The 24,740-nt window shown below is 33.4% G+C and overlaps 1 protein-coding gene across 2 annotated transcripts in view; it reads right to left on the reverse strand.

Moving 5' to 3' along the window:
* Window positions 1–24,740, reverse strand: part of Snx13 (sorting nexin 13) — a 142,275-nt gene that overhangs the window by 84,929 nt on the left and 32,606 nt on the right. For both annotated transcript variants that reach the window (XM_076835235.2, XM_076835226.2), the window contains exons 2-3: window positions 6,047–6,159; window positions 2,270–2,372 (exon numbers count right to left, since the gene is read on the reverse strand). In XM_076835235.2, the coding sequence (XP_076691350.1) occupies window positions 2,270–2,372; window positions 6,047–6,159 (216 nt within the window). The remainder of the gene's footprint in view (window positions 1–2,269; window positions 2,373–6,046; window positions 6,160–24,740) is intronic.

The following is a 24,740-nucleotide window of genomic DNA, read 5'->3' on the forward strand; positions in this document are numbered from 1 at the left end:
TTTGTATTTCCTACTGAACAACACACAACTAAAAAAGGAGCAACAGAAAAAGAAAACTCAGAAAATCCACAGTAAAGGCTTTTTGCAACTTTTGCAAACACACACACATACCCCTCAACAAGCTCCTTTAAAAAATCTGAAAACATGAACCCCAATATATTCGTAGAAAAGAATATTCACAGTGTATTATCTGCTCATGAGAAAATCCATGATAAAAAATTATAAACACAGAGTGACACACACACCAAGAAGTCACCATGGACATATTTCTGTAAAAAGTGAAACCTCCTCAAGAAGAGACTCAGGAAGATCTCTCAGAAGGCATTCCAGAAGAAAGCATTGTCATCATAGGAGATCACAGCTCCATGTGTTGCTAATCCTGAAAACCTTCTAGTGGGACAGGATGTAGAGGTGTAAGACAATGACAGTGACGATCCTATCTCTGTTTAGGCCTAGACTAATGAGGATGACTGTGTCTTTTACAACAAGTTTGTGTTTTATGCTAAGTGTTATTACATAAGAGTCAAAAAGTTTTAAAAATTTATACAGTTTATTAAGTAAAAAAGTTACAGTTGGGCTGGGGTTGTGGCTCAGTGGCAGAGCACTCACCTTGCATGTGCAAGGCCCTGGGTTTGATCCTCAGCACCACATAAAAATAAAAAAATAATACCAAGGTATTGTGTCCAACTACAACTAAAAAATAAATATTAAAAAAAAGATATAGTAGTCTAATTTATTGTTGAAAATTTTTTTTATAAATCTAGTGTAGCCTAAGAGTGTAGCGTTTGTTAATATCTACAGTAGTGTACAATAATGTTCTAAGCCTTCACATTCACTCACCATTCACTCCCTAACTTATCCAGCAAATGGTGTATGTACCATTTTTTATCTTTTTTCCCATAATCTTACTTACTTTTTCTGTGCAGACATATTTAGACACACAACACCACAGTGATACAATGACCACAGTATTCGGTGTGGTAACATACTATACAGGTTTGCTGCCTAGAAGCAACAGGACAGACCATACGGCCTAAGTTTGTAGTAGGCTATATTATCTAGGTGTGTATATATGCACTCTATAATGTTTACACAATGACAACATCACAGAGCAATGCATTTCTCAGAACATATCCCTGTTGTTAAGTGACACATACGTACATAGATTCATGCCTTAAGTCATAATATGAAACCACTAATATTTTTCCATAAAATGTACTTAAAAACCATATTTTAGAAATGGAAAATCAAAATTATTTTTATATCATTTAGTAGCAAATGAATTATAAAGGTACACCCTGTCTTAACTATGATTTACTACTATTTAGGATCTTAATTCCTAAAATATTTCCTATCCTCTGTTATATGCCACTTAAATGAATGTAAACTGGATGGTTAAGAAATGTTCCAAGAAAAGATGCATTTACTCAGACTTGTAAGCAAACAAAGAATACATGTTAACAAATTCTAAAGAAAATGAGAAAATTATTCAGATTATAAAAAAAGTTATAAGATTAGCTTATCAATATAAAAGTCAGTAGGATTTAATGAAATTCTCATATTTCAGTAATAATATTACACATTACTTACCTCTGCATCTCCTACATGTTAGCATATAATGGACTGTAAAGTTATGTTACTGGGGCATTGATTCACAGTCATTTGTATCTCTTCCTATGAGACGAAACCATCCCACCACAATAAGAACTAAAATCACTGCAAATCTTAAACCTACCCATAGTACCCAACTTAAATTTTATTTTAAAAATCCTACTTTTATTTTAAATAGAAAAGGAGCACTACTCAAAATAATAAAAATTAGGGCTGAATTATTAAAACTACAGATATTGCATAACTTAATTGTAAGTTATATTTTTCAATGTAATTAAAGAAAAAAATGCAAATCTTTCCCTCTGATTTCCATTTAATGTATTGTATTCAAAACATAATATTCATTAACATTCTTACAAAACATATGGATGATTCTATGACACTCAATGTTAATATAGCAGGAAATCATTCAAATTAAACTAACCAATTTATATCTTTTCCTTAAATTTTCATTCCCACTTGACAGCTAACATTAAGAAAGTTTCCAATGTGAATTTTCAAAATATACTTTTCTAAGTATGATCAGAAAGTCTCCCATAAATTTACTAAGCATTAGTGAATAAGAAGAAAATCTCCCAAGCCATAGAGATGATCACATTATTATCATTGCAAAGAATTGGACTTTTTGAGATTTTTCACATTCCTTTACACTATTTACCTTAGGAACCCCAGTTGATGTTGGAGGAAGAAATGAGTGTTCACACTGCTCTAGGTACTTTTCTGAGTTTGTTTTTCCAAACAGAAGGGTAACCACTAAACCCCTAGAGGAAAAAAATAATTAAAAAATTAAAAAAATACTTCTATAAATTAACATATCTACTATTCAAGTATACACTTCAGATGTTATAGCTTTATTATTCATCAAAAATGCCTTCTGTAAATTTACCCCAAAAATGACAATTTTGTTTTGAACGAAATTTAACAGCAATAAACAATTTGTGAATCACATATTAAATACACAATTCCTTTCAAAATTTTAATCAAACATCCATCACAAAGAATCTCAGACATTTTCAAAATTGGAAAAATCAGTCCTTGTTAAATATGGAATCTAATAACAAGGATAAAGACAAATGACATCTAAATCGATGGCTAAATGACCCAATTCTACAGTGCTAATTAAGGTGACATACTAATATTTATAATTTGACAATGCCTACAGAAACGAGTGCTATACAGAAAAAAATGATCCAGATTATGACTTGTTTTGAAACAAGGCTAGAATTATGATATCAATTTATCCTCAGAAGATTAATTATTTTTAAAACAATTAAAAGATCACAGTAAAATAAATACTACTTCACTATTTAGTATTGACTAAATGTCATCACTTTTTCCATATTTAAAATTTACCAATAAGACAAAGCCTTGGAAATCCATAAAGAAAGAAAATTAACTTTAATCTGATAATGATTGCTAACCTTACAATAACTGAAAGACAGTAAAACATTAAATACTGTCAATCTCAACTACCAAAAGGAATAAGATTCTCCAAGTCATCCACTTCTTGTTACTACCTGTTCATTCACCAATCTTCAAGTATAAATACGTTAAGTAGAGTGGGAGGGCAGGTGAACACAGATTAAGATCATATCAGAATTCTGTTTTTGTTTAAGAGGCTGGCCTCAAAATTATCAGTAAATTTCATCCACCTTTTATAAATGATATTGCTAAGATTTATGTTGGTATATTTCACTTTTACCTAATTATTTAGAGTAGAATCAAACACAATAAAATACTTATATTAAATTAACCTCATATTCCTAAATTTAAAAAAAAATCATAAAACAGACTGATAAAATATTAACCTCTGTCCACAGAGCAACAGTAGGAAGGCAAGCTAACCAACAGTTTGAAATTAAAGAGCACCTAATTAACAGTGTCAGCTGTGAGGGTTAAGTAAAAACAGGTACTACCAATGCTTACATTATCCAACAACTATGAAACAACCATAGTATGGTACTGACAGTAGTACCCTAGGATAAAAATAAAAATAAACATCTTTTTCGCTCTTAAAGTTTCCTATATATTTGAAAATAGGAATTAGCTATGACTGTAAAAAAAATGAAAACATGATCAATATTTTTTTGTGGGTAAAATGCAGAATTTAAAACAAGTTTTATTAGCAAAAAAGGAGAAAGAAGATCCCCAGGAAAATGTATTAATTTCAAACTTGCATTTTAAGTAAGAAAAAAAAAAGCCTCTTTTAAAACTTACACAGCAAGAAAACACACAAAAACTAAGAAATTATTTTGAATTTATGAAATTTCACCATTTGCCTTAAAATTGATACTTAAAAGTCAATTTTTTCTTTAAATTCAAAAGATTTTTAAACTATACAGAGTTAAATTAAAGAAGGGAAAATTATTCATAATGAGAGCCAAAATAAGAAAGATTTGACTTAGGAAATTATGATATTCATTGCCCATAATTGAGTAATCTGGGAATACTTAATTAACTAATCCCCCTGAGATGAGTTTCAGAGGTTTGCTGGTAGAAATAGAAATAAAAGTACCCTTTAATGGTAGTTTCAATGAGATCAACACAGTTTAGAATAGAATGTCAAACCAATTTATGATTTAGCATAAACTTGAAATTTCAGACCTCATCATGTGACTCTAAATAGTATCTAAAGCGTTTTTGTATCCCAGCTATTCATGAGGCTAAGACAGAAAGACTGCAAGTTCCAGGCCGACCTTGCCAAACTTGGGACCCTTTCTTAAAATAAGTAATAAAAGGGGTTGGTGATGTAGCTCAGTGGTAGATCACTCCTGGGTTCAACCCTCAGTATCTAAAGAATAAAAATATATAAAAAATATAAATATTTTTAGTACCCTTCCCTCAACCTCCAATGACCCATCTTATCTAAAAAATTGTTTCAGAAATTCTAAGTATCCAAAACTGTTTTTATGGAATTATTCCTTCAAAAAACAGCAGATTCAGAAAGGGAGCAAAAAGGAAAAGTTTCCACGACTTTGGAATGAATGGACTGATGACCTTTCCCTGTTTCTCAAATTTTATATGACATTTAGTATAAGAGAAATGATTCTCTACCTTTCAAAGGCTCCTACCTTTGTCTCTAAAACTGCAATTTCTCACCTTTCCAAAATACTGGCAAATATTGCTAAATTCTTTTCCTTCACTCTTGCCATGGCTTATTAGTAATATTGGAAGAAATCTCTGCCTTTCAGACAAATATCTCAAGAAAAATAATCTCCTTTCAATCAGAGAAAGCAGACCATGAAACTATGCAGCCATGCTATACCCTTAATTTGTAACAGGACTATAATTAGAAAGCCCATTTATGTTGCAGATCTCTAAGGTCTTTCATCATCCTTGTTACCAAAAAAGATATTTTGAACTCTACATTACTTGATTCCTTTAGCTAAAATAAGTTTTGTTTTAGTACACAGTACCATACTTAGAGAATTATCATAAAAATACTGAATCTAACACAAAATACATTTTTAACATAGCTTTCACATAGCTGCTCAATTTAAGCAATTCTCACTTATCAATAATCAGTGGGAATATCCATAAGAAACAACTACACACAACTTTCAAACCTGTACCCTGAAAGAGGTGGTAGGTAGTATAAATATTCAGAAGCCGCCCCTTTGGTATCTCATACAGTCTCTCAAACCATTGTTATATACACTGTTCCATTCAACTAAATACTCTAAACCTGGACTCAAACAACTCCTCCAAATATTTCAGGTCCCAAAAGACATTTTTAGAAGAAGTCTCAAGAGTTCATTCTGCAACTAATTACTTACACACACACACACACACACACAAACACATTAAACAAAATACTCCTCTCCTCTAAGCTCCCTTGTTTCTAAATAATAAACATTTCACTTGTATATATATTTTATGTTTTCTTACAATTCATATAGGATACCAGTGCTCTAAATATGAAGTTACAACAAAGTATGGCTAAAACCTTTGAATGGTTTATTATCTTAAGTGAACACTTAAACACTGTAAAACAAATAACCATGAAGATAAAACTGTAAAATCAAGTATTTGAATTTTCTAGGCCAAACTAACCACATTCATTAGGGAAAATGAGAAACACTAATATTTGAAGTCTAACTAATGAAACAGTATTTACATTGTGAAATTTGATATAAAAATTATATAAGATCATAATAAATCAGAAATATCCAATTTAAAGGATAAATAGCATCAAAATAAATTTTAAAATCCTTTTTCATATTATCACAAAAAAGAAACTGAAACATTATTTTTGAAAATAACACCCACATTTTTAGTATCTTAAATTTACCTTTTTTTAAAAATTTTGGTAAAATGCTTGTTAAAAAAAATCAGCGTTCACGAATAAATCATACTCCTACTTTTTACCATCATTTTTTTTTAATTTTAACAAGATATACATGGGAATTGTAAAATGATCACTGATTATACTTACCCACCCACAAAGCAGAGGATATAAAAGGCCAAATAAAATATTACAAAGGGTCCAAAGGTTACTAGAAAAAGGACGACGCCAAGGCTTCCCCATCCCCATATGGATAGACTGGCCTGAAATAAAACAAAAAAAATATAAATAAATAAATAAATAATTGTCCATATGAATTAGAAAAGAATCAACCAAACTTTTACACAGTTTTAAATTTCTACTTTTCAACATTTATGGTATTGTTTCAGCATACATTAAAATATTTACTTTTAGAAATGTTCTTGGAAATTTATCTCCAAAAAACAACATATGATAGAGATTTATGGAAGATCAACAATAACTTAAAAAACAATTAGTGGTAATACAAAAAAACAGCATGAAGTAGTTTCACAAATTGTTAAATAAAAAGTTGGCAAGAAAAACATAACAATATTTATAAAATATATGCATATTTATACTCATAGAACATAAAAGATGAAGTGGGCTACAAAGTTATACTTATTTAGAACTAAAATTTCATTTTAAAACTAAGTCCCAATAACTATAGCATTTTTTGTTAAAATTTCAAGAAATCCATCTCATTGAAAATAGTGATATTATTTCATTTAAACTGTGTACAGAAACCCATAAAATTGTACTTGCAAAAGTTCCAACTTTCAATACTACAATTTACCAAAAGTTCAACAAAACATTTCCAAGTCTCCATCCTTTAAAAAAAAAATTCATACAGAATTATACTGTTTATCCAGTAAAAATACTCCTTTTGTTGAGGACAAAACTGATGTTAGCAATTTAAGTCATTATGAATAAATAAATGTATTCAATTCAACAAGTTTCTACATCCATTTGCCTAGCACCCTGAGGTATACAAAGAAAGCATTTGTCCCACTCCTACCATCAAGGAGCACAGAAAAGAATGTCTTAGAGGAATGAAACAATTAGACACTGAACTAAAAGAAAATAATAGAAAGCATTATAAGATACTAAACAAATTGAAGACCAAAAATCTGAGGAACAGACAATAGGTGCTGTGGATTACAAGAGACAGAGTTTTATTCATTCATTTACCAGTTATTGATTGCTTTCTATGGGCTAGACAGGATTCGAGATAGTAGGAATATCATCCTCTAAACTCACACTGTAAAAAAAGGGCTGGAAATATAGCTCAGCTGGAACATAACCATATACCTTTTTAAGTTTATGTTGAAGAAGAGGGGAAAAATTAGTAAATATATGCTTATATCAGATGGGGATAAGTGCTGGAGAAAAGGCAACTGTAGTGACCTGTCTAAGCAGTTCTGAATGATTACATGATTTATGAACAGAAAATACTGGACATGATTTATTTATGGAGAATTTATTTATAATACTGAGTCTTCCTGCAGCAAAATAATATTTTTCCATTTAATCATGTCTTCTATAACCTTCAGTGGAGTTCTTTGTTTCTGTATCTCCCCGCCCAACCCTCCCATGTCAACCATAAATCGTTCATTTGTGTATTTATTATCCATTTTCCTCATTCTAGACACTATTATCTTCTAACTAGAGGAATGATAATGCCTGTTAACAAAGTTTCTTCTCGGCCTTCATGCTTTCCTCCTTGAATCAGCTGGGAATACAATTCCACCTACAGAAGGGGTCTACTCTGACTGCCTTCTAAAAGCTTAAAGTAGGGCACAGTGATTTAAAATAGAGAGCAGCCCAATCCCTCTGATGAAACTTCGGTTGAACACACAGTACCTGGATCCACACTATGGTACTGCCAGATGCCCACCATAGGTAGGAGACTCATGCAAACCTTATCCACTGACTTCCCCAGAAAAAAGATCTTATAAACTCTCCAGAAAGCTGAAACTAGATGTGACCCAGATACTTGATTCAACCGGCTTTCTCCAGTGAGATATGACCTAATATTAGCAGTATTACTTTTTCTTTTACAGTTAAATTTATGCTTACTAGTCAGTTTTTCAAAACCAAAAAACTATAGTTTAAAGATATATTCAGAGGCTTTAAAAAGAAAAAAAAAAGTGACTATCTTTGGGGATAAAGGACATGGGTAACACACTGGGGCTTCTCAACTAATCAGTAGAGTTTTACTTCTTTACCAAGTGTTTGGTTTTAACTGTATAATTTACTCTTCAGGTTAATATTTTTCATAATTAAAGGAATGAATCATGATTAGTTGATATGGGGAAGACTAACAGCAATTAGTTAACAAGGAAAGTTAATAAATTTGTCTAAAAACTCAAGTTTTGAGATTATTACAAATCTTGAAAAGAATATAAAAACATCAAAAAAAAAATCACCCTATTCTTTCAACAAAATTTGTGAAAACCTACAATGTGCCTTCTGCTAGTGGTTTAGCCTTAGTGTGAGAGATTTTCATCTCCCTGCCCCGCTTTCCTTTCCCTGGAATGAGGATCAAACCCAGGGCTTCCACAATTTCCAGCATGGCAGGCAAGTAAGCCACCACTAAGTTATGCTTCCATCCCTCAGGAGAAATTTTTAAATGCCAGAAACTACTGAAATTAAACATTTCTAAACAAGCAAGAGAAGTGCTCATTTGCTTTGCAGTTAATCTCTTAGAATTATTAACTTCAAATGTTAAACTGGTCATTGAAACATCAAAATACTGCACTGTCTAAGACAAAAAAGATTTTGTTATTCTTAGTGTGCTCAGATCTGTAATTGGCTGATATTACAATGTTATTAGTACAATGAATTAAGAAAAACATTTCAGGGCTGGGGTTGTGGCTCAGTGGCAGAGGGCTGGCCTAGCATGTGTGAGGCACTGGGTTAAATTCTCAGCACCACATATAAATAAATAAATTAAATTAATAAAGGTTCAAAGACCACTAAAAGAAATTTTAAAAAAAGAAAAACATTTCATCTAACACAACTTAAAATTTCCTAAAATGACAAAAGATGGTAAAATTTGGGATAATTTGGTACTGTGTCAAAAACCTTTCACAAATTCAAACAGGTATTTATCAAACAATTGTACTGAAATAAATTTTAAAAATAAAAGAAATCTACATAGATGGTTTACACTAAAAACTCTTTACTACCATTTCCTTTGCTAAATACAATTATTGCCTATGCTGAGTAATCCAAGAATTACTCCCAACTATGGATTAGAAGAAACCTTCAAGATCATCAGATGCAATCCTTTTCAAACTTAAAGATTCTTAACTGCAGATTTTTAAAATGCAGATTCTGATCCAGTATGACTGGTGTAGGGCCTGTGAGTCCTTCATTTTTAACAAGCTGCCAAAACTGTTTAGAACCAGGAGCAATCTATATATTTATAAATCTCCCTTCATTAGTTTTTAGGTCTGTAAAAGCTTTATTCACAATTCCAAAATGTAAAAGAATTTAAAAACCAAAATTATATTAAGCATTCCACATAACAGATCTCACTCCTGAGAACAACTTATGAAATAAAAAGGCAGTAACACATAATGCTCAAAAATTAGACTTCAGAGTGAATTTAAATTTTACCTACATGCCTTCCTTTCCTCATTCATGTCACTATGTTATTGTGAGAAGTAAATGAGTCCATGGTCCTGTAGCCAGTTTGAACATAAAAATCACTATTTCAATACCTACTTTAACAATAAAGAAACTAAGGCTCAGAAAGATTTTTTAAATTGCCAAAGGTCACCCAAAATAAGAGCAAAGTTTGATTCTAGGCAATTCTGACTCCTTAATTAACCTTAAAACTTGTCAGCTAACAATTGTCTGAAGTTAAAAGCCATAATAAGATAAAAATGCTAAAGTCAAAGCTGAGTACCTTCTTTTACATAAATATTAATAAGTTTAATATGTCCCCCAAGAAACTAGTAAGAAAACTACCTATAATAAATCTATGTTATAAAGCCCTAGTTTGAACATAAAGCATATACTTTTTATTAGAAAATAAACTTACCCTTTTGTACCCTAAAGAAAAAATGGAAAGAACTTCCAATTTCAAACAATGTCAACTTCTTACCATGTTTAGATCCTTCATGTATAGGGGTTTGGCTTTAAGTTCAGACAAAAATTGATTTCTGCTTCTAGGGGTCTTAGACTCAAAAAATGAGAATGCAAAGGATCATACATGCCTCCTGACAATAAAAAGCAAGTGAAAATTATTTATCTTGTGATATTCTATGCCAATCAAGACAAACCAACATTTACCTCATTTGACCCTCCTCATATATATATATTTGTGATAGGAAAGGCAGCATAATATTTTACTAAGTACAGAATCAGAAATTAGAGATTTCAGTTTTCCACTAATTTCTGTATAACTTCTGAAAAATTAAGTTGTTTTGATCCTAAATTTTCATATGAGATCATTTCTCAAAGTCTCTAACAGATTGGTTAAGTAACTTTGCTCATAATGACACAGCTAATTTGAGTGCAGAGCCAGGCCTTGATTTTCCCAGTTCACATGGAAGTGGGGCCAAGAAGAAACAGCTCTTTTACAGCAGCTAGAAAAAACTGTCAGAACACTCATGGAAAGGACTTTAGACTCCAAAATGAGTCTCACTAGAGTGAATCAGGTCAACCACACTAAAAATTATATTAGCTTGGCATATTATATGCATTATATGACAGAGGGCAGGCAAACAGACAAGGCTAAGAATGTTAAAGTTCATATGACTTCAATGGCAACTTTAGCCATGTTAACTATATACAGTTAACAACCAAAATAAGTAAGCATAAGAAGAGTGGCCTTATTATAAGCATAGCTTATTTTCCTCACACTTACTTCCATTTAAAATAAGTTGGAAGCTCTTTTCCAGGTAATTTCAATAGAACATTGTCCTGACATGGGACTCCCATCATACAAGATTATATAATAATTTAACCAAGGCCAGGTACCTAGAAGCTGCTCACTAAATATCAACATTTAATTAATTAATTTACTAACTAGAGAAGGAGATTAAGGAGGAAATGGGAAAAGGAAGGAAGGAGAAAAAAGAAATCATGGAAAAGGACAAAGAGAAAGAAAACAAAAAAGAGGGAAAGTAAAAAAGAAAAGGCCCCTAAGATGAAGTACTCCTCTTCAACCTCACCTTATGGCTTGAGATAGCATTACCCAGTTCTACCATCACAACCCATACCAACACTGCACCATCCAAAACAAAAATCAAGGATGTTATGGTTTGGATCTAAAAATGTCCCATAAATAGCTCATGTGTTAGACAATGTATCAATGTTCAGAAGTGAGAAAATCAGGTTAAGAGAGCTATAACTTTACCAGTGGATTAATTCATTTGATTAATAATTTGAATGGACTATAAGTACAGGTAGGTGGGTGGGGCTGGAGGTCACTGGGGGTGTGCCTCAAGCCTCCTCTCTTGTTCCCTCTGCTTCCAGGCTGCCATAAGATAAGCAGCTTTCCTCCACTGCCAAGATATTTGCCTCATCTCAGGCTCAAAGCAATAGAGTCAGTTGTCTATAGATGGAACTTTTGAAATAAAAGTTTTTTTCCTCTTCTAAGTTGTTCTTGTCAGGCATTCTGGTAACAGAAATGAAAAACTGACTAACACAAAGGGATTGATCCTTGTTCTTTCCCTGGAATGAATGTACAAAAATAGTGGTATTGTGGATGGCTCTACATACCCTGACACCAACCTGCAACACAACTTTGTTTTCATGGAACAGTCCTACAAGAATCATCAGTACATATGATGGGGTCAACTGACTCCAAATTCCTTTTCTCATGCTCCAGTGACAGGAAAACAAAGATCCTCTTCCACTCACCCCTATTCAAAGTTTCCAATACATCCTTGCGAGAATGATTAAAACTGGCAACAAGGCACAAGTTCTCAATATAGTTGTTCAGCCAGGAGATATAGAAAACCTACAGGAAGGATAGACACCTCAATCAACTACCTTTGTCTCAGAGCCAGCTTACTGGCCAGCAAGCAAAGATCATGACTACCAAATACCAGAGGAGTTTTCCTTCCTCTCCCTACTGAGGTTCACCACAATAATACGCATATGTACACATCTCTCTTTGAATTCCCACATTTTTTGTAACAATTATCTCCCTTGGGGTATAACTTCATAACATTTCCAAGACTGAATTATGTACATCTATTTAGGTGACTGCTAAACTAATCTTTCAATTTTTTTTATTATTAAAGCAATGGGAATAAAGGTCATAGACTCTCACAGGCTAAAAATTAAGGCTCCTAGCATCCAGTGATAAAGAAAATAAAAGGTAACAACTATTACAAATTCTTTGTTTTTGAAACTAATTACAAAATACCTATAGACAGTTTAGAATACTAGTAGGTTTATTCATATTGTATATTATTTATTCAGAAAACAACCATGGTTAGGATGCAGACTCCCTCCCTGCTCCCACATCCCATACACTGGGAATCACTGAAGTAGGGACTAGAAAATATAACGGTATTTAAAACTCAGAAGTTCACATTACTGAAACGGGAAAAATAATAAGAGTATTTACAAAATCAATGGGGCTATATAGGAAAGAACAATCCTGCTGACAGACTTCCAACTATTATTCAAAGTCTCAAACTGTAAAACTACTAAAGGTTCCTGAATAACTAACAAAAGATCTAGTAAATAGTCATGGCTAAAAATAATAATAATAATAATAATAATAGTAGTAGAAACTATTCTTCTAGGGATAACTATTTTTTGCCTTAATAACTTTTAGTAAATAACTTTTAAATAATAAATTTTCAATAGAAAACATTAGGTTCTTTTATAGCAGACCTTTTAATAATTAGAAAACTAAGACTCCCATCTTTATAAATATCTCCTTTTGACAGATAAACCCCTACTGTAAATGTGTTTACAAATGAGATTGATATAAAAAATAATAATAATAATAACTATTCCTCTATAAGTAAATGAAAGCAAAAAACTTAAAGCTCCCAAAAAATAATACAGTTAAATTTCAAATTATATTGAGCTGATTATGTGAGGTTCATTATACCAGAAAATACCAATTCTATTTACTTTGAATGAATTGTTTTCTTTGTACCAACACATTTATTCTGATTATTTTGCTTAAAAATAACTACACAGTAATAAAGTATGGGTAGCTAATGTTCACCTAAGAAAGGGAGGGTGTTAAATACATACACATTTTCTGATTGTCTTAAAAGAAACAAACACATGCCTATAATCCCAACTGCTCAGGAGGCTGAGGCAGGAGGATAGCAAGTTCTGTCAGCCCTAACAAACTTACATTCTGAGTTCATTTGCTAAATGAACCTGAAACCTGCCAGGCATGGTGGTACATGCCTATAATCCAGAAACCTGGGAGGCTAAGGCTAGAGGATCAGTAAGTTGAAGGCAAGGCTCAGCAACTTAATGAGACCTTGTCTCAAAATAAAAAATAAAATGAACTGGGGATATAGCTCAATGGTAAAGCACCCCTGGGTTCAATCCCCAGTACTACAAAACAGAAAAAGGAACTGATACAAACATTTCTATTCATGTCGATTACATTCTTGTAGCAAAATATCAAAGTATTTTTTGTGTTGTGTTTTATAATTTTGTACTTAAATATGCAGGATAATAGGAAAAAAAGTCCTTTCTAACCATCCCAGTTTTAAGTCACTAATTGCAGGTTCTAGGATCAAGACCTCAACAAGTAAAGAGTTAAATGCAGGTGGCAAAAAAGTCAATGCCATTATAGTTACTTAGGATGGGTCTCAGCCCATCCAACTCATGACCCCATAATTACTCAATCTTGTAAGTCCAAGGATTCAACCTGTCTTCTTTTCTACTAAAATCAAGTACACCTCAAAATAGCTCAGTAGGGCATGTGGCTGGTCTTTGTTACAAAGAATTTAAAAATTGAGAAAGTGATCAGAAATTAGCCGTTTGCTATGTTGCATTCCAGGGGGAAAAAAAAATGGAATAAGTGGACTCAAACCCCAGCAAGACAGTAACTGGATGAAGAAGCAGAGTGCAACACTCACCATAAACATGAGATATGAACACTCCAGTGTTGCCATAGTACCAACACTTGCTACACAGTCTACCCAATGCTAAGTTTTTTGTTGTTATTTTTTTAAGACATGGGGGTCTCACCATGTTGCCTAGGCTGGTCTCAAACTCCTGGGCTGAAGCAATTTCTGCCTCTACCTCAACAGTAACTGGGACTATAGACATGGGCCACAATATTTTTTATCATTCTAATCTTATAGCTATTTTGATTAGAGTGTCAAGAAATTTGACTGTACCTACACCACTATCAAAATTGAGAAAATAAAAGATAAAAGAATAATATTATATTTTTATAACAGCAGCCTATTTATTACTAGAAGTTAAACTCTAAAAATACATGCCCATTTCATATAGGTATTTGAGTTCACATACCTGATTTAAGCATTAATTTTTCCCCAGTTTAGTCTTATAATAAAAACCACAAAAAGGAATAATTAAGAAATCAAGGGCTAGGGATGTGGCTCAAGCGGTAGCGCCCTCGCCTGGCATGTGCGGGGCACTGGGTTCAATCCTCAGCACCATATAAAAATAAAAATAAAGATGTTGTGTCCACAGAAAACTAAAAAAATATTAAATTTTTTTTTAAAAAAAGAAAGAAATCACAAACAGGGGCTGCAAATAGGAAATTTCTGTAAACTGTTCAAATGGAAAAGAATAAAGGAAATAAAAGGGACCAAGGAAAATGAATACTACTGTACCTGATTATCTCTCCTACATAGAAGAAAGCTTACTATCCTCAAGGCTATTTCTACTTTCTTATAATCTGACTATATATGAATCCCTGGGTAATTTTGTCTCTAATCTATCACTTTTCACTATTTTATATGAATTATGACTTCCAAAACTATTTCAGAAACTTATATTCAACTACATTCAGAAATATTCTGCCTACATTTCTCATGGGTCCTACAAACTCATATTCAAAATTACAATCACTACATAGCCCCAATATTTAAATTTTAATGCCTACTCAATGACTTAAATTGAAATGTTAGAGTTTCTTGGGACTACCATCTTAGAACTCTTTTCCAATCAGTTATTATGGCCTGTCCATAATAAATGCCCTAAATAGCATCCCCACCAATTGCCAAAGACTGAGGCTAAACCTTCATTACAGCTGCATGACTGCCTTCCCATTATCCCCTCCCTCCTCACTACCAAAATGACCTTTGAAAAAGGTTCTGAAACACCTGGCTTTTGCATAAGTAGGGGCTGTCCTCTTGTTTATATTCTCCATTCTAGCAAGAACCTCTAGCAAGTTTCCTTCAAAAACCAGCTCAAAGCTTTATCTTCCATGAAGTAAGCCTTCTCCTGTAAGTACCTCACCCTCTTCCCAAACAGAATATTGGTTTCTTGCATTCTCTACTCTCATTGTACTACTTAAAATTCTATGGTAGTTATTTATGTGTATCTGCCTTTTCTAGATTAAAAGTTTCTTTTATCCATTCATTAAATATTTACTGACATCTATGTACTTAGGGTAGACAGGCTAGGCAATTTCAAAGGTAGGTAAAAAAAGTTCCTGGGCTGGGGTTGTGGCTCAGTGGTAGAGCGCTTGCCTAGCATGTGTGAGGCACTGGGTTTGATTCTTAGCACCACATACAAGCAATTAAATAAATAAAAGTCCATCAATAACTAACAAAAAATATTTTTATAAATGTTCCTGGACTCAAGAAGCTTACAGTCTTATAGAAGAGAAATGTGTATACATAATTATAAAACTATAAAGTGACAGATATACATCAGCTATTACAGGCATTAGGAAGGGTCATACCATCTGACCCAACCAATGGGTAAAGTGTGGAATCAAAGGAAGCATCTTAGAAGAGGTGACACATATGATTGTTCTCAAAGAATAAGCAGGATATAGGTAGGTGAAGAACAAAGTAACTGATAGACAAAAACATGAATTGGTACTGAAGAAACAATGTTCCAGAAGGAAATCATTGAAATATTTTGAAGAGGTGGATTGTGAGAAATCACAAGGGACACTCAAGTTTAAATCACTCCAACAACTATTTGCAAGATTAGAAATAAACAAGAAGATAGGGGCAGAAAGGAGCCATATTTAAAGAAATATCTAGGCAATATAATCCATTATCTTTGTGATTAACTACATGGAGCATGAGAAAGCAGCCATCATAGGTTTTTAAGCTTGAGTAATAACAGGTGAAGAGCCTATCATCCTAGACAAAGAGAACAAGTTGGAAGAGGAGGAGGATTTTTGTTTGTTTGTTTGTTTTGTGGATGAAGGAGTTGAATTCAGCATGGAATATGTTGATGTGTATATAAGACCTTAAGTAAAGATAGTCAGCAAGTAACTAGATATATCAATACAAATCATTTTCAAGGCTCATACTCTAGGCTAGAGATACAAAATTTTAGTTACTATTACATAGAAAATAATCTTAAAAATAAGAATGAAGTAGGTCATAAAAACAGCAGCAGACAATAATGGAGTATTAATATGCATCAACATTTAACAGGCCCTTAGTGATTGGCAGTGTCCAAAAGCAGAACAGTTCAACAAGATAATAGAAATCAGTAAATATTCAGGGATTTGACAACTTGAGGGCAGTTGTTGCTCTTACTGAGCGTAGCATCAATATAATGAGCAAAGGACCAGACTGCCATGGGTTCAGAGTGAATGGGAAGAGATCAGGCTTTAAGAAAGTATCCAGTAAAAAGGAAGCCATCTCAAAGTACAGGTGAGATAAGGCATGACTCACACATCAACAGGGGATGGATTCAGAGGCACAAAGAACATCTGACCTCTAATAAATTTAAGAAGGACAGCTCAATTTCCAAAGCAAGGATATGGAACATACCATATTCAACTTAACATATTCAGCATAACATATTCAACTCCTCCCCATGGCTAGGAAAATTCCCAGAATACAATAAATACTCAAAGAGTCCATGACATGCATGGGTACGTGAATGAAGTCAGCCCGAGTTTCCTTTTCTGATACATTAAACACTCATTTACCGAATAGTGAACCATAAAACATTCATAATAAACACTGAAATAAAAAATCTTACCCCAAAAAGGGGCTAAAAAAAAAAAGCTTCCTAATAAGCACACATCTCTGCCATTGAGAATTACTGAAATTCACTTACAATTAAAGAACTTATTACACAGATGCAAGAAATATAGAATGACCAAACAAAATTTATTCAGTCTTTTCTATTCAAAGAAAATCCTTTTAACAATTTAGTCTCTGGTCAATAAACAACTGAATATGAAACCAGTACATACTATAAAAGGCAAGTTTCATATGCTTATCCCAAGCTCTCACAACCCTGAAAATAATAACCTATCTACCTTTCCCTTCTTGATGCCCAACCTAACCAAGTATACCTGACACAAAGGCAACCAACACATTTTCTGGTAGATAATGTATACCCTGTGAGACCTGGCCCCATTCGTAATCTGAGCTAAACTCTGAATAACTTGAAAAGTTATAAACTACAGCCAGTGAACAGGTGAAGCTGCAAAAGGATACCTGCATTGAGACTGACATAGTCATTCTGAGGTCAATTCAGCAAGCAACAAAGCCAACTGAAAGACCAGACATGAAGTAGATACATGCTGAAAAACCAACATAAGAGATTATATGGCTGCTGGGAGATGTGGAAAGAGTTGACATTTTTTAATTACAATCGTTTTTTTAGTTTCCATTTAATTTTGCTTCCATGGATTCCCTTTCTTACATAAGATAACTGAAATATGTCTGATCCTTACAGTCTAGAGCCTCAAACAAAAAATCCTAACAATGAGATAAATGACAGGAATGCAAAAACCCTTTTTGTTTTTGTTTCTTTAAGTCACTAAGCATGCACAACATACTGAAACTAAAGTGGAAGTACACAAATTCTGGTTTCCTTTCCTACCTCTGCCCAAGACATAATGTGAAGTTGGATTATCAAATTTGTGCTTAAATGGTTAAAAAATTAACTGAGGATGACAGTGTGTACAGTATATGTATGTGTACACAAGAAATTTAAAAATATATTCTTGAAGCAAATCCTCTGGAAGTCTCTCATGAATTTTTATAACTGCAAGAAGGATAAACATTTAGAGTATAAATGATTCCTAAGACTCTCTGCCTGGGTTACACATAATAAACTATCTAGCTATTAAGAGCACTAAAGGACTGGGGTGTTGCTCAGCAGTAGAGCACTCACCTAGCACGTGCGAGGCCATGGGTTCAATCCTCAGCACCACATAAAAATAAATAAAATAAAGGTATTGTGTCCAACTACAACTAAAAAACAAATATTAAAAAAAGAACATTACTAAAAATGCATACAGTGGCACATAGCATAATTCCAGCTACTCAGGAGGCTGAGGCAGGAGGATCTGCCAAGCAGGATCACAAGTTTAAGGCCAGACTGGGTAACTTAGCAAGACACTGTTTCAACATATTTTTTTTTTTTTTTTTTTTTAATACAGCACTTGCCTAACATGTGCAAGGATAGAGGTTAAATCTCGGGGGGGGGGGGGGGGGGAGGGGACATATATATATATGTATGGCTACAGGAAGGCCAAAATGCAGTACTTGAAACAAATACAGTATCTTGTAAAAATATAAAACTTCCTTTCGGAATAAATAAGGAGCACACTTGAAACACTGTCTCCTTCTTGGATCTTTCAAAAATGCCTGACTAGTTGCTGTGTGGCTCAGGATTCAAGCAATGGGACTACAGTGAGAGGCAGGTGAAAGAGGAAATTTACGGGAATTCCATATCAGTCAGAGACCCTTAAGAGACCCCAAAATTTGGGTGCACTGAACAAAAGACAAAAAAAGAATATATTGGAGCCAAGCCAATGGTGGCAGAGGCAAGTGACAGCAGTTTGATTAAGATGGGAGGGATAATACTCAGAGAGAAACACAAATATTTGGTATGGAAAAATACATAGAATAGAAAAGTAATCTTAACTTAGCTGAAACAGAGGTTGCACATTGAACTGGCGTTTGAAAAGTGCTCTGTATTTCTGACTGGAAAGCAAGAGCTAAGGCAGAGAGCCATCTCAAGGAGGCCAAATGTAGCTTGCTACTTCAGGAACACGGGATATAACAGTAAATATTGCCATACTATCCCAGCAAGTGCCTCCATATGGCATAAGGTGTACCTAGTGGAATGTGACTGAAACCAGCACAGAAAAGACTATATTCAGGGAGATTCAAATCAGAGATACAGAGGGGAGTACAACTCACTTTGAGTCTGGCAGCTCAAGACAGGTGGAAAATTGAACAAGTGGCATGATTACACTTAGGAACATAGGCTAAGAAGGCTATATTTGTAAGGGGTAGAATGTGTGAGACCTATAGAGGGCTGGATCTTCTATCCTACAAGTACAATTCTAGGGAGACTCCTGGGATCCAGAATCCCAGCAGAGACTGGCATCTGCACAGCCCTAGACTTGTGTTCATATAATCTCTCCAGAACAGGTACCACCCTGTTAAGTCCCTAAGGCCTATTAAGACTAAACTCATTTAGAACTCTGCAGGAGCCTCAACCTGGGAGTCCACTGATCTGTTCTGGCCACACAAAACTCCAACTGATAGTATTTTTCATTCAGCTTACCATATACTGGTAAAAAGGAAAGCTGAAAGTTCATTCAACCAGCTTTATTTCAAAGCCACTCCAATTCCATGCCCAGCACAAGAGGAGGAAGGGTTTGACAATCCTCAGCCTTTGCTCTAAGGAGTACACACTCCAAGAAAAAAAGGAGAAATGGGCAGTCTGATGTAGGCAGTAAACATCATCCTTGCCAACAGTTTTGACCACTTCAGCAGAGATGATTCTTTCATTATGATTTTTTTCCACTTTTTCTGTAATCTTGCTGTGCTGATTCATTTGGGGTTATACATATGCATAAATAGTTGTCTCTTTTTTCTCATTTTTGTTTGTTATTTTTTGTCTTGATGGTGAGGGCTTTTTGTTTATTTTGGTTTTTGTCTTTACTTTTTTTCTCTTTTCTCTTTCATTTCTTCTTCCTCTAATAGCCAAATTATCTTGTGATTTTCTGTTATATTTTTTCTCCTTTATATCCATCACTTGATACACCTCTTCTGTTTTCTGTTCACATTTTGAACATTCCAAACTTTCTTTACTTTCCCTTCAAATTTTCTCTTCTCTTAGTGAGCCATATTTTTACCATCTTTTCAAATTACTTGGTTCATGTTGTTGTAATTATTAGTACTGTGGATGTTGCAGTTGACACCTTCTGTTTAATGCCAGATCTAGATCAGAGCTATTTATTATGGTTGCTGTTGGCAATTACTGACTCCGTCATTCCTGTTTTGTGGTAATTGTGATAATTAGTGTAGCTGATGTCATAGTAAGCACAGGTATTTATTTTAACAATGCATATTGTTCACTGTTGTTGTTTTCCCCTTTTAATGTGAGATGTTGGAATCTTGTGGGATACAGCTACCAGTTCACAGGGTTGAGACTCTGCTGCTGAGCTACACCCAAAAGCCAGCCAAGAGATAGTACAGGATGCTCCAACACAAAATAACCACACACAAACTTCAATAATACTTTAATACAAAGTATAAAAGAAACAAAACCCCCAAACTTACGACCAGGCCCCAAGTAGGAACAGTTATGGGGTTCTTAAGTTTCACGTATGGAAATTCATTCCCAAAACAAAGATTCTGTATACCACACCTACAAAGGATCTCAATCTAGATCACTCCCACATGCTTTTAAAATAGGGGTTCTTAAGTGAAGAATAATAATCATACAGGGTGGACTCCACATACCCTGTGTATATAACACAAATGCCAGACCTACAAGGAGGACCACTCTTGTGAAACCTACTGAGAGAGTGGGTTCCCAAAGCTCTAACACAATACACATTGGATCAAAATACACTAATTATCACCAAAGAATTATCAGGAAAATTATACTACTAAACTCACATAGATACATACTAAAAAAGTTACAACAAAATGATATCCCAAAACACATTACCAAGAGAAGGCAATGTCGTAAAAAGGCTCACATATAAGAGGGGAAGAAAACTCCACACCACCCAATACACAAAACCCAACAAAGGAATATTGAAAATGAAATAAACATCCTTATACAAGATGCATTCATAACCCCAAATAGATAAAATCAAAAAAGAACTTCTCCACAACACATCATAATTTAAAAACCTAATGTTCACTATAGAATTTTTAAAGTATAGAATTTTAAAGCCTCAGGAAAAAAACATTAAGACATGTTTAAAGGCAAAGCAATCAGAATTGTTTCTGACTATTCAGCACAAACTCTAAAAGTCAGGAGGGTTGGAAATGTTGTGTTCCAAGCCCTGAAAGAAAACAACTGTCAACCATAATTGCCATATCCAGCAAAGCTATTCTTCAGAATTGAAAAATAAATAAAATCCTTTCCAAGATAAGCAGAAACTAAAAAAAAAATCATGAATACTAAGCTGGAACTCCAGAAATATTTAAAGAAATACTACACAAAGATGAAATTAAAAACAAACTCCAAGGCTCGCAAATGGATAAAGCTCATCTGAAGAACAGCTAAGCAAATGAGAAACAGGATGAAAAAAACATAAGAAATTAATCAAAATGGCAGGAATCAATAAACATCTCTCTTTAGCAACACTGAATATACATGGTCTCAGCTCTCTGATTAAAATACACAGACTAGAAGAATGTATTAAAAAAAACAAGACTCAACTATATGTTTTTTGTAACAGAGTTTCCTTACAGGTAAAGATAGTCACAGGCTGAAAGTGAAAAACTGGAAACTGTACACCATCATGAGAATGGAGCCAAAAAACAAACATCATGCATAGCTACTCTTATGTGTAACAAATCAGACTTCAAGCCAAAATTAATGAGAAGAGACATAGGAGGTAACTTCAAACTAGTAAAAGGAACAATACAAAAAGAAGATATAATGGTGGTAAATATTTATGTACCAAACATCAGTATGCCTAATTATACAAATTATAATTATACACTATTTGACTTAAAAGATTCAGGTAGGGCCCAGTATAATAATACTGGTGAGTTCAACAAACCTCTGTCATCAATAGGCCATCCAGACATAAACTAAGATTCTTTGGACCCAAAAAAGTAATATAATCAAATGGACTTAACCAACATCTATAAGATATTCCATCCAACAAAAACCAAATTCACTTTCTTCTCATATGTTCATGGAACCTTCTCCAAAATTGACCAAATTTTAGAAAATATGAGAAGAAACATAGGAAGTAAAAAATAAGATTGATATAATCTTAGCCACAAAGCAAGCCCTCACAAATACAAAACAAACCTACCCCGCAAAAAATCGACAGAATTCCTTGCATCCAATTTAATCAGAAGGCAACAAAATTAGAAATCTACCCTAAAAAAAAAAACAACTTTATGATTCATCTCAAGGACCTTGAAAAATAAGAACCAATTCCAAAACCAGTAGAAGGAAATAATTAAGATCAGAACTGAAATCAATGCAACTAAGAATAAAAAAGCAATACAAAGGATCAATTAAACAAAGTCTTGATTCCTTGAAAAGAAAAATAAGATTGATATAATCTTAGCCACGCTAACCAAAAGAAAAAGAAAGAAATTAATTGATTAGAAATGAAAAAAAAGAAATCACCAGATACCACAAAGAGCCAGAGAATCTTTAGGGACCATTTTGTAAAATTACATTCCAATTAACTAAAAAGCCTAGAATGAATGAATACATTTCTAGTCACATGACTTATCAAAATTGAATCAAGAGGATAAAGAAAGCCTAAACAAACCAATAATGAGTAATGAGAGAGAAGCAAGCAATAAAAAAATCTTCTAATAGAGAAAAGCCCAAGACCAGATGAATTCTTAGCTAAATTCTATCAGATCTTTAAAGAGCTAAAATCGATGCTCCTCAAATTATTTCAAGAAACAGAAAGAAGTGGAACATTTTCAAATGTTCATTCTTTAAAGTCAGTATCATACTCATACAAAAACAGGATAAGGACACATCAAGGAAAGAAAACTACCAACCAATATCCCTGATGAATATAGATATAAAAATACTTAGTTTATAAAAATTAATATATATATGTAAAATTAATATATAAAAATCATATCCAAAAACATATTAAGATTTTTTTCATATGTGAATCTTTTTTAGATATGTTCTTTTTATATATTTATGTCAGTACAGTGTATTTTGACATATTATACATACATGGAATATAACTTATTCTAATTAGAATCCCATTCTTGTGGTAGTACACAATGTGGAGTTTCAATGATGGTGTATTCATATATGAACATAGGAAAATTATGTCCAATTCATTCTATTGTCTTTCCTATTTCCATTCCCTCTCCCTTCCCTTCATTCCCCTTTGTCTAATCACTGAACTTTTATACTCTCCCACACTTGTTTGTGTGTTAACATCCACATATCAGAGAAAACATTGGACCTTTGGTTTATGGGACTGGCTTATTTCATTAAGTATGATAGTCTGCAATCCACCCATTTTCCAGCAAAAGTCATAAGTCATTCCTTTTTATGGCTGAGTAATATTCCATTGTGTATATGTACCACCTTTTCAATGTCTATTCATCTGTTGAAGGGCACCTAGGTTGGTTCCATACCTTAGTTATTGTGAATTGAGCTGCTATAAACACTGAAGTGGCTGTTTCACTGTAGAATGCTGATTTTTAAGTCCTTTGGGTAGATACTTATCCCACCAAGCAGTGGGATAAGTGGCTCAAATGGTAGGTCCATTCCAAGTTTTCTAAGGAATCTCCATATTGCTTTCAAGAGTGGTTGCACCAATTTACAGTCCCACCAGCAATGTATGAATGCATCGTTTTCCCCACATGCTCAACAACATTTACTGTTACTTGTGTTCTTGATAACCGACATTCTGATTGGAGTGAGATGGAATCTCAGTGTAGTTTTAATTTACATTTCTCCAATTGCTAGGGATGTTGAACATTTTTTCATGTATTTGTTGACCATTCATATTTCTTCTTCTGTGAAATGCCTGTTCAGTTCCTTTGCCCATTTATTGACTAGTTTATTTAGGGTTTTGTTTTTTTTTTTTTTTTTTAGGTGTTAAGTTTTTTGAATTCTTTACATATCGTGGAGATTGATGCTCTATCTGAGATGCAGGTGGCAAAGATTTTCTTCCATTCTTTAGGCTCTTTCTTCACATTCTTGATTGTTACCTTTACTGTGAAGAAGATTTTTAGTTTGACACCTTCCCATTTATTGATTCCATATTAAGAAGATTTTACATTGTGACCACACTAGTTCCATTCTAGGGATGCAATGATGATTTAACATATGCAACTGAATAAATTTCACTCACCACATAAAAAGTAGTAGAGACAAAAATAACATAGTCATCTCAATAGAAGCAGAGAAAGCCTTTGACAAAATTCAGAACCCATTCATGATTAAAAAAAAAATCCACTGGAGATACTAGTAATAGAGGGAATCTGCCAAAACATCACAAAGACTATATATGGTAAATCTAAAACCAATATCATAGTGAACGAACAAGAATTAAAAGTATTTCCTTTAAAGCCTAAAACAAGAAAAGGATATATACTTTTACCACACCTATTATACATAGTAAGTACTACCAATTCTAGCCAGAGCAATTAGGCAATGGAAGGAAATAAAAGTGATAAAAATAATAAAGGAAGAAGTCAAATTATCACTACAGATGATA

The sequence above is a fragment of the Callospermophilus lateralis genome, chromosome 1, assembly GCF_048772815.1.
Source record: "Callospermophilus lateralis isolate mCalLat2 chromosome 1, mCalLat2.hap1, whole genome shotgun sequence".
Classification (NCBI taxonomy): domain Eukaryota; kingdom Metazoa; phylum Chordata; class Mammalia; order Rodentia; family Sciuridae; genus Callospermophilus; species Callospermophilus lateralis.